Source organism: Wolffia australiana, chromosome 13 (genome assembly GCF_029677425.1).
Source record: "Wolffia australiana isolate 7733 chromosome 13, ASM2967742v1".
NCBI classification, from domain to species: domain Eukaryota; kingdom Viridiplantae; phylum Streptophyta; class Magnoliopsida; order Alismatales; family Araceae; genus Wolffia; species Wolffia australiana.
Window position 1 is genome coordinate 3712649 of NC_135847.1, and position 11258 is coordinate 3723906.

General features: G+C 36.9%; 1 protein-coding gene across 1 annotated transcript; it reads right to left on the minus strand.

The window, feature by feature from the left end:
• Positions 1-707: 707 nt before the first annotated feature.
• Positions 708-5882, minus strand: ORG4 (OBP3-responsive protein 4 (ORG4)). The gene is made up of 4 exons (XM_078585223.1): positions 5675-5882; positions 5389-5541; positions 1242-1417; positions 708-910 (listed from the first exon to the last, which is right to left on the minus strand). Exons 1-4 carry the CDS (start codon positions 5834-5836, stop codon positions 814-816), a joined length of 588 nt encoding a protein of 195 aa, XP_078441349.1. The 5' UTR covers positions 5837-5882; the 3' UTR covers positions 708-813.
• Between the last annotated feature and the right edge of the window lie 5376 nt (positions 5883-11258).

An 11258-nucleotide genomic window follows, 5' to 3' on the forward strand; every position in this document is an offset into this window, starting at 1 on the left:
AAAATATTGGATGCAGATTAATAAACTCATAAGGACATTGATTTAGGTTTGTATTAAGAAGAGAAATAGATGAGATGCAAGGTGGATGTTAACGGGGTCAAAGAACGAAACATGAATGATCAGAAGAGTCGGACAGAGAAGGCAGGGATCGACCAGGTATGATCTACCTGCAGATTGGGCGAGGAGTTAATTATTACAGGGATGGTGATCATTGAAGTCTTGAAGAGAACAAAACCAGCAGAGGGGGACTGGATTGGAGGGGAGCCGGCCGAAGATTCGATCAGGCAATCACAAATATTGGGGATCAAGGCAGCGAGTCAATCTGCCAGTCTTGCCTTAATTGTTGATAGACTTCCTAAAGAGAGGCCTACACATATTTAAAGGGAAAGGAAGCAATCTATGCTGAGCACAAAATTACAGAAGTGCCCCTAATGGGCTAAAATGTGATAGATACCTTAGGGGTTATAGGATCGCATCTGACAATTGCTCTAGAGACTGATAAAAATATGTTTAATCCTGTACAGGCCAAAAGTTATTTCTTAAAAAATACTAGGAGACCATCATTAGAACATTCCCTCCAGATATAATCCAGAGTTTCATGGTCATTTAAGACAAAAGACATCCAAAGAAACTGTGTGCAATCATGAGAATCATTCTTTCACCAGAAGTCAATGGAGAGAGCTTACTGTACAAGCAAAAGACAAGGGTAGGAAAACAAAATTGGCTTTACAAATAAAATTGCGAAAATCAAGTCACGGAATATTAACAGATAAGTCGTAGCTAAACTTGAGCTTGGATACTTTATAAATCATATCAGGATTCATGAGTGAAAATCGTCTCCACTTTGTCAATAGACGCGTGCAGGCGGCCATAGCTCATGTTGAAAATCGGTTCTCCTGCGCCTACAGACCTGCTCAACCCCAGACTTCAGGTTATTACTTTTATATTTCTTTGTGAGAAAATGTCTCATATAAAGATACTCTAAAAAATGTACATGCATAAGAACTGAAAAGTAACTTCACTGAAAAGCCATCGAAAAAGATTGAAAGGAATTGAAAGCTACTGGTCAACGAACTGCGGGTAGAATGAAATCTAGGACTAAATACGAACCTCTAAGGCTATGAGTTTTCAAAAAATCTATTAAATAGAATGATATTTAAAAATAAATCGTGGAAACAAAAGTTCTTACTTTTAACAATTTTTATGCAGCATGCATAAGTAAATGAATCAACAAATCTTACCCGTTGACCTCTGGAAGTACGTACTCGGCTCTCCAACCAATCCGCACATCCAGTCCCGGAAATAAACCAAAAGAAGCCTTATTTCGGATCTGAGAAACACCATCCCCACCTAAACAAGTTGAAAGCTTCCATTTCCATCCAATGGCATTGAGATAGTAGTTGTGGCCCACTCCAACCTGATAATTAACCACCAACTTAATGTATCTTGAAGATAAAAAAAAAATTAGGAAATGAAGGGGAAACAAGATGTTTCCAAGGATAAGGCTATGTTCCAATGCGCGTGAATCGATCAAGGTATTCAGAGGACTTCAAATACAGTGGCACAGCGTTTCAAGAAGTACATGTAACCATAGGTTTCTATGACACAAACTTCACAAATTAGATGACCTCATTTGCAACAAAAATATGTGAAAAAGAGTGTCTTGAAAGTACTACGAAACTAGAACACTTATAGTTTATGTAACCATAGGTTTCTATGGCCATTACTTGTTAAAATAATAGCCAAGGGTGCAACCAAGGAAAAATAAGTCACTTCTGTGGAGCCCCATACCCGATAGGGATATTTCAATCATTTCAAACATTAGGTATTTTCATCAGCCAACCTCACCAGCATCCTCTCTTCAGGCAACATCCACCATGCAATTAATTCTCTAGAGTATTGCTGCATATCCCCTCCTGGGAACGTCCATTCGGATTGTTTCTTCTCCACCATCTCTCATTCCAGCTAAAAACAGCAAGGTTGCTATCAGCTTGAAAGATAGTTTCTCGTATAACTACCTTCAAGCATACCTGATCAAGAAATTGGCGCCAAAAATGGTAAATAAATTCCCTGAAAATATCTGGATGAAGCAGAAACATTTAGACGGATACTATAAATCTGTATTCTGGAATCACCAAACAACCACTCCAAGAAATGAGATTGGTTAGGACATCATCCGAGCAAATTCAACGCTTCCATGGAAAATATATGTGAAGAAGGAAAAAGATAGGTCAACAGAAATAACTAGGTCGGGAGCATTAGAAGATCACCACGTAAATTTAACACATGCTGACATGAGTGGAAATAAAAATAGAGGAGTCGCCATGAGGATGGGTTTGAGTCATATGGTCAAGTGGCCTAAATAGGGAGTGAATAAGGGCTCTTCATGGGGAGGAGCGTATAAAAAGTCGGAGAATCAAGAAACAAAAAACATATTCTTGGAGATGCTAACGAAAGGAAGAGGAGGAGGCGAATCTGTTGTGATTCAGATCTTCAGCAAGGGCGCGGGAGTTCTTTAGGCAAGAAGCTGAATTCAGCAGGCTTGCTCTAGGAGACTGCTGTCAGTTGGTGATAGGCATTCATCAGTAGAAGGTTCTTCCTTCTTGGAGGAGTTGGGACATATATCTGAAAAGTCAATCATTCGAGAGGTACATGAATCTTATCTCATATTTGATTGAGTTATTGCATTGTGCATAATCCACATTACCAACCTTACCAAGACCATTGGCCTAAACAAGGTAAATAAATCATCTCAAAATCTGTGTATGAAACAGAAACATTTAGAATGATGCTGCAATTCTTCATACGGAAATCATTGAATCATCTCAGAACACCAAAAAGTGACTCCAAGAACTGAAATTCAAAGTGCTGACAGGGTTAGACTTGTGGATTCTCCCACTCTGACAATAGCACCCCCTTGATCAAGAATCAACTGCGAGAAACACCAAATCTTGGGCATTAACTGAATCAAGATGCAAGGAAGGCAAAGGAATGTTGGAGGTTGGAGAAGGAGGCCTTGATGCAGAGCCGAATTGAGGAATTATTCCTGCCAAAACTGGACCTTAACAACGATGCAAAATGTATGTTCTATAGAGAGCAGACAGCATCTGGGGAAGAATGCAGAAGACTAAAGAGCCCTATGGTATGTCTCGATTAGGGAATGAACTTGGAAAGGTAGATATATTTATAAATAAATAAAATACAGAACAAAATTCCATCTCAGTGTTCGTACTGGTTTCAGACAATTTCCAACCAAGTTCCTCAAGTTCTTGACTGTCCACTTTAATGGAGAGCTAATGGTATAGAAAGGGCATATCGACTTTATGGAAGAAGAATGAAATTATGCTCGGTGGAGGTTAGGGATTGTGTAAATTTAGAGGGAATGGGATGCGAGGTGGTAGAATGAGAGAGGAGAACACAGGAAAAATGGGGCCAAAAAACTAGATCCTTTATTACTTCGCACCAGGCCCTTTTATACAAAAACACAGAGGAGAGAGAGTGCTCCCAACGGTCATATTTTCTGACCGTTGGGACTTGTTACATCCAGCTGTTTTTTCTCAGCTGGATGTCCAACAGTCAGTTTTTCTGACCGTTGGAGACTGGGCCTGATGCTAATCAGGCCCAGTAAATATTAGGTCCTTATTGGACCTAATATTAAGCCCTATTGGGCTCCTCACTATTGGGCCCTTAATGGGCCCTTAGTGGGCTCTTATTGGGCCCTTAATAGGCCCAACTTGGTTAGCCTTAATTCTAGTTAGTATTCCATTAATTCCCTAGAGTTACTCTATTACATGTACATGGCCTTTGGCCCATAAGATAGTATGAATTGCCCATAATTGGGCTCTGATGATCTAACAGATTGTAACAAAGATGAAAAACTGCAGCACAGCTTAAAGGACCGGCAAGATAGAGATCAGTCAGATAGAACGATCAGATCAAACCAATTGCAACAAATCACAGCTTACAGAAGCTGCTACTATAGATCAGACAAACGATGTTTGCTCTTACAAAGAGTAGCTAGAGGATGAAGGGTACAGTATCATCTGAGAAGTGAAGTTTGCAAGGTACAAGAACCTTACCATCAGTATCAAGTTTATAAAAAAAATTGAAAAATAACATTGATAATCACCTGTGCTCAACGCAGCACCATCATTGTTGAACCATTAACGATACGAAAATCTCAACCATATCAGGAGACATTGGGTTCCTTTTTCTCTGTTATCTCCCTCTATTTCTATTGTTCTCGTAGCCCTCTACAGCATCTGCCTCGTCTAATGAACCATCTCCTCTAACCTCCTGGAGACACCCCTTCTAGGGAATTCCATCAAAATCTTACGTCAAGTCCTCTGACCCTGGGGCACATCTCCCCCTTCCAGACTTATTTTTTCATCTTTTATTATCCTCCGTGGTGCTCAGACATCCATTTTCTCCCTCCTTACCAAAGGAAATTCATATCAACAAAATAATCGCATGCTTGATTAAAAGAGTTAGAATTTCGGGGGAACCTATATTTGCGATATCAGTAATCTATCTCTTACTTTTTTTTGTTGCGGCATCTAAAACAGCAGAGATTATTTTTCTTGTTCATGAGAGCTGTAAAATGCCAATTTTAATGAGATTTTCTATCGGAATAGAGATAAATATATTTGTAAAATTAATTACAATTTTTGAAAAAAGATACCAAATTAGAATCAGAAAAATAATTCACGATGTATATTTCATAAAATAGTTATCATTTCTATTTCAACTCAGGCCGACTACTGTAGAAATATAAAGACATACGCAGGACATATTTGCAGCCATGAAGATCTGTAAAACAAAGTGATATTGAACAAATGAAATAGGTCCATAAAATATAAGCTTTCTGATATCAGGACTTTAGTCCTAACTATGTGGATCTCATCAGTCAACGATCGTAAATAAAGAAACTTAATTCACAAGTCGATAAAAAGAGGACACACCGATGGAAAATGCTAAGATGTTTCATCTTTGATTTTTCAACAAAAGGAAATGACATAAAACGGCGTGACAGGATGCCCCATGAATAACAAGATCACACGAGACAACACGTGAATTTGTTGCAAGGAGATGCAGCAAAAATGACCATGACTAATCAATCCAGAATCCAAGATGAAAAGTAATCAACACGAAATACAGAAATCCGTTTCTAATGAATGAGGGTCAAATGTATGACTCTATGATAAAAATAAAAACACTTTTTCATGCTTAGCGCGTTAAACTTTCTCCCCTTTTACTTGCCAGCAAATGTTTTGAGATGAATTGGTTGTTTCTGATCTTTAAATAAATTATTGGGGCAGACCGCAATTTTGTATTGTAAGCCAGCAAACACTTTGGTATACTAAATAGAGTCTACTTTCAAACTCGTACCTGTAGATTGAGATATCTCGCTATCGGAATCTTCTTTGAAAGAACCCGAAACTCCCCTTGGATGGGCTCGTAAACGAATTTCCATCTCCTTTCATCTCCCAGAGGTTTCACAACCAACTTGGCATGGTAATCATTGACTTCATAGTTATAAAACTGACAAAACGGAATAAAGAAAAACAATCAGAAAAACAAAACCCCCCGTTCTTCGATGATTAACAACATCCTCTGCAGCTCATACAAGAAAATGGGTACTAGAAATAACAAAACTTGGGTTGAAATCTTATACCTCTAGGTTGAGACCAAGTCGAATTCCTCGAACTTGCTTGCGGAATTTAAAGAAGAGTTCAGAAGGGAAGACGTTTACGCGGTACAAATCATCAAACGACGGCGGTTCATCTTCACCAAGGACAGCGCCGTCACTGGAGCGACCTCCCCGGGGCGAAGCCATGGCAGAAAATACAAAAATTGTACGATTTTAGGAATCCTCAGATAAGGTATAAAGAGTTTAGCTAAGTTCTCGATGGCAACTTATAGAAAGTTACCAGCTCTTTGTACTTTGTTAAACTAAAACAACTGTATTAAGTTCTTATGTACTTAATACAGTCTATTCAAAATATTAAAAAAAATAGTAATGTTCTCTTAAAGATGACAACGCTAAAAATGACAAATTAGCTCATTCCTCTTATTTTGTTCCATGGATCAGTGGAGGCCTCTTCAATATTTTGAACTAATTATATTTTTGTAATAAAAATATAACCTTTTTTAGCCCACTCTTTGAACTAATTATATTTCATTTTTGTAATAAAAAAAGTGACTTCTTAACCTTTGATAGGGTTTTTCTTGCTCGTACCAGATTCATACTAGAACCATATTATATTTGCAGATTAAAAAAGCTCAACTTTTCTTTTAATAAGAACCATTTTGTTATCATTTTCTTGCGGAAAAATATATAACTAGTTGTTCTTCTCCCCTAGGGAGTTCTAAAAGGAGAAATGCTGTTAGATTCACTGAGCCTTCTGAAACAAAATTATAGTCCGGTTACAAGGCTTAACTACTAGCTCTGAATTTTAGGTCGGCTTTTGATTTTTTTATGTACTAAATATATAGTTATTTTGCCCTTCAAGACGTAAATAATTAATTACCTTGAAATCTACTCCTAAAAATCCGCTCTGGATCCAATGGAATCATACTTCTGTCAGAACCAGTCTTCATGCATAGCGTAAGTCATAAGCAACTTGCTTAACCCTTCAGGAAATGATCTTTCTCGGTCTCTTCTTAAAGGACGATTTTTACAAGTATAGCGAGAGATATAGCTTTTAAAGACAGGGCTGATCAAAGAATAAAGGTTGAAAATAAAACACTACAAAATTATGTAGATAGATGACAATAAATTGCATAAAATCGGATAGATAAGTTAGGCAATGTAGAAAGTCAATGGGGCCGGGGTTATTGACCCTCTTTAAAATTTAGAGTGCATCGTTAATGGTTTTCACTCATTTTACAAGCCCTATATTATACTTGCATTTTCTCCATCCATCTGACTTAAAACAATCGTGAAAATTTGTTGTATATTTATGGCATTATTTTCTTGATTATTTTTTCTTCAATATATTTATATTTTATAAAATTATTTTTTATATATAAATATTAAAATATGATGTATTACCCTGACATTCACGGTTTTTCTCATTTGATCTTTGATTGACCTAAATAATTTCTGACTAGTTGTGGTATATTTTTGTACATTGCAATTGACTTGGCTATTTGGTCGACATGATCATCAAATGTTTGATGTCTTCATATCAATGAAACAGTTACTCTAGAATCTATATAATTAATATGGAAATTTCATATTTTTTAGGATAAGATGATGCAAATTTTCAGAAAAGAATGACCATGTGTAATCCTTACAATATTAGATTAACATCGTGATTTTATATTATTTTAAACTACAATGTTCATAAGCATATATTATCAAGCTCTAAATCACTCACTTTGTGTTGTAAATATATTATATATTTTCATGTTTTTATATTTTCTATGAAATTTTATGAAATCACTTTGTTAAAGAAAAGAATTGGTAAGTAATATTTTATTGGAGTGTTTGTCAACAATTTTAAGAGGAATATTTTTTCCCCGTTGAAATGTAATTATTCTGAATTACCATATAATTGAATGAGTTATTGAAGGGGATTTCTACCTTTTTTGGTTTTTTTTTATTCTGTAAGTTTCAGTATGCACATTATTGAGACATCAACTACACTTTAATATTAACCAATGGTAGATGTGCTATTGCAAGTAAGCCATCCCAACTCGTAAATCCACTAATATACCAAAATTTTCTAATTTAAAACAAGTAGGAGCACCTTGCAGCAGAAGAAAAATGACCATACTTGATAAGTCAATATAAAATTATTAAAAAAGCATTCATTAAGGCATATTTTATTCGCATTCGATATTAAATCCTAACTTGGAGCATGTGCATTTAGTGAAATATGATGTTAGAACTCTCCACATATATTCATCTTTTAAATAGTACAAAACTATAGTTTTTGTACTTAATGTGAGGGACCAGGCCAATCAGCCAAGTTGGCTAAAACTAACCTCTTCATTGGGAGGGTTTTGGACCTTTCCCAGGACTACTAAAATTGCCCTTGTGAAACTACCAAGGGACTCTTCATAAAGCCAAATGAGAGCTCATTGGGCTCATGTGCCTCTCTCTTGAGAGAAGATCCAAGAAGGAGCTCGAATAGACCCTTAAAAAGAGTTCAGATCTTTTAGAAGGGGCACTAATGGGCCTATGGGCTCGGCCCAAATTTCACCCATCAAATTGATCCATTATCAAAGGTATGCATATAAATGCGTTACAATCATTTGTAAAAGATATCCTGAATTTTTATTTGAATTTGTAGTGAAGGGGAGAGAAGATAATTTTCTTGTGCTCTCTCTTTCTAGAATTCTGAGAGTTAGTGAGGGACAAGTAGAAGCTGAGCTGACAAGGCCTGGGTGGGAGAGAGAAACCCTTCTCTCTCTACTCCCTCTCCTAAGAAGTCCTCCTCTCTCTCTCTCTCTACATTGGAGCTGCCAAAGGATCCAAGAAGTGGGAAGCGTCTAGGGCTTGTCTAGGTGGAATGAGAGGCCTACCAGCCAGGTAAATCCAATTCTTTCTTTCTCTACCCTTTTTATTCTTGACTAATCTTTATTTCTTGTGCTATAAATCAAGATTATGGGTTCTTTCTCTCCTTAGACCTCCTGCCATGTGGGAATCGGGTGTTCTTAGCCTAAGAACACACCCAATTCCATATTCAACACTTGGCACATCCCACAAGTGTTTGGTGAAATACAATCTTGCAAATATTGACAAATCTTAATTTCTTGTAGTAGAAATCAAAATTAACGTTCTTTCTCTCTCTAGACCACTTTCCCTATGAGAATATGGCATAGGAAAATCATTGGCATGCTAATATGCTCAAATTGTCATTGAGGATGTGTAATATATAATGAGAAAATGGTATCTCGCCAGGATAGACCACATCATTGGTGAGTGTGGCATGCGTCTAGTTTCCCTCGCAAAGCTGGTGATGAATGTCTGTGAGCCCCTTACTGCTGATGATGTCCTGTCAAATGCATAAAACATGGCAATGCAAGTAGGACCATGCGTGTAGCGTATTGACTAGGAAGCATCTGTTAGGTTCTAGCATGAAACATTAAAGATTCTACTCTTCGTAAAAGAGTAAACCATCATATATTACCAAAGCCTGTATTTTATTTTTAGTATGACTATTGAATAACTAGGGAAAATTAGACAGGGTTCTCCATGTGTGATCTCTTACCTCTACCACTACTAGGACTTGAGTCTAACTTAGCTGAACCATCCACATTGATCTTCAAGAACCCAACACTCGTCGGTTGCCATAGGAAAACACACAGTGGACACGATTTTGCTACGTGTGGCAAGGCTTATCCATGATGAAGGATAATTGTAGAAACTGATGGGCATATATGTGGCTGGCAAACGAATCACACATGACACATCTTGTTCCATGTTCATTAATACAACATATTCATTATAGTGCACGTGGGATGCATATAATGAAGTCCATGAATACATGATCGTACTTAGTGAATTATGATGAGATCGTAATATGGAGATCACTAATCTCTAAACATGTGTTCGAAACATTCCTATTCAAAGGATACGCAAGAAGGACATCAAAGTATCCAGATAAAATAGCACTGTCTAGCCTCACTCATATGATGAGTATGGCCAGTCCAGTAGCCATTAGTGTGGAGACACTAAGGATAGATAGTGGGTGATCTTTAGTGGAAAAAGTTCACTGAATTGATCCGTACAAATCCCTGAATGGTATTATATTAATCTGTCAATCAGGTCGATTCACGTCACGGTTGTATAAGTTTTCGTGAGACCTAAGACACCAAAGATGTCTTGTGGATAGACGGTTGTACTTTGAGTATGGACAATGAGCCTCTAATCATGGGATTTTAAACGATCTTAGTTTGGGTACATCTAGAAGTTCACGAAGACCACTGAGTGATCAAGATGGGATCGTCCACCCTAGGTATAAGAAGTGACAGCTCAAGGAAGATGACGCGATGAAGTCCTTGGCCAAGGCAGTGAAATATCAGGAGAAGAGTTCTCCGATGATTTTCAAATACAATAGTACTAACTCCGATGACTGGTTAGGGTTTGACAGTTGACCATACCCTAAGTCATCCAAGGAGCGTCAAGTGGATGAGAGATTATACGTACACGTTGACCTATAAATCCATGAGAGCTCTGGAAATTATGCACTAACTTATGTTGCTGAGAACCCACCATCTACGTTCTAGCGCATGAGAATTTTTGCAATGTTTCTATTGGATTCCGGAAGCGTTGACATGGATGAACAAATCAAAATATTCTACAGCGGAATACTTGAGCAGAATTAAAACGACATTGTAAAATTCATTGAAACAAAGTACCTTTGCATGGATCGTATTCGTGATTTCTTGGATCCTAGAGTGAGACGAGTCGAGTTGCTCAAGTGTGAATCCTCTAGATGTATCCACGCGATCCTTGTCACGTTGAATCTCCTCATTCTCATTGATGAGCCCCATTCTTTCTCTAGCGTCGTCGTTATGTCGTCACGATCGCACTGAGGTTGAAGAGGGGGTATGAAGAGAAGGGAGAAGAAGGGAAAAGGCACCTGAACAATTATGGCCTAGGTGAATTTTGTTCAAGGCCTTCCCCTATTTATACTAAATGGGTATTTTTCATAAAACCCGCAAAACTTTAGTATATCTTCTAAAGTCCAAAAGACCATTTGCATGTGACCCTCTAGGCCATGTATCAGGCTAGTTAATGACTCTAGTGGCCCATTTACCTTCATTGGCCTTCAAAATTAATTAATTGTATATGATCAATATTCTCATAGTCATTTTCCTCACCTTCAAGTCTTTTTTCTTCATTCATGTGATTATGACTTAATTCAAATTATAATCTTTCATTTTGATGAATCTGTAGAAAGTTGAAAAGTATCTAAAAAAACCTTATACAGGTAAAAATATAATTTCAATTATTATTATTTTGGCTACATGCGCTCAGTTAAATAAATGATTTTGAAATTTACATCCTATAATTAATGCTTATATTATCTCTTTTAAACAATGATCAAACTTATGTATGAATTATGTTCTTGATAATCAAAAGCTTTTGGTAAGTTATGTTGAGAAATAAAAAATACGGTAAAAACTAAATCTCTGATAAGCACATTTTTACAGACATTGAAATAAAATTAATGAAATGAATGTGTGCAAAGTAGAACACTGGCTAAAATCATGATCCATATAGTGAAAAGAAAACTAATGTA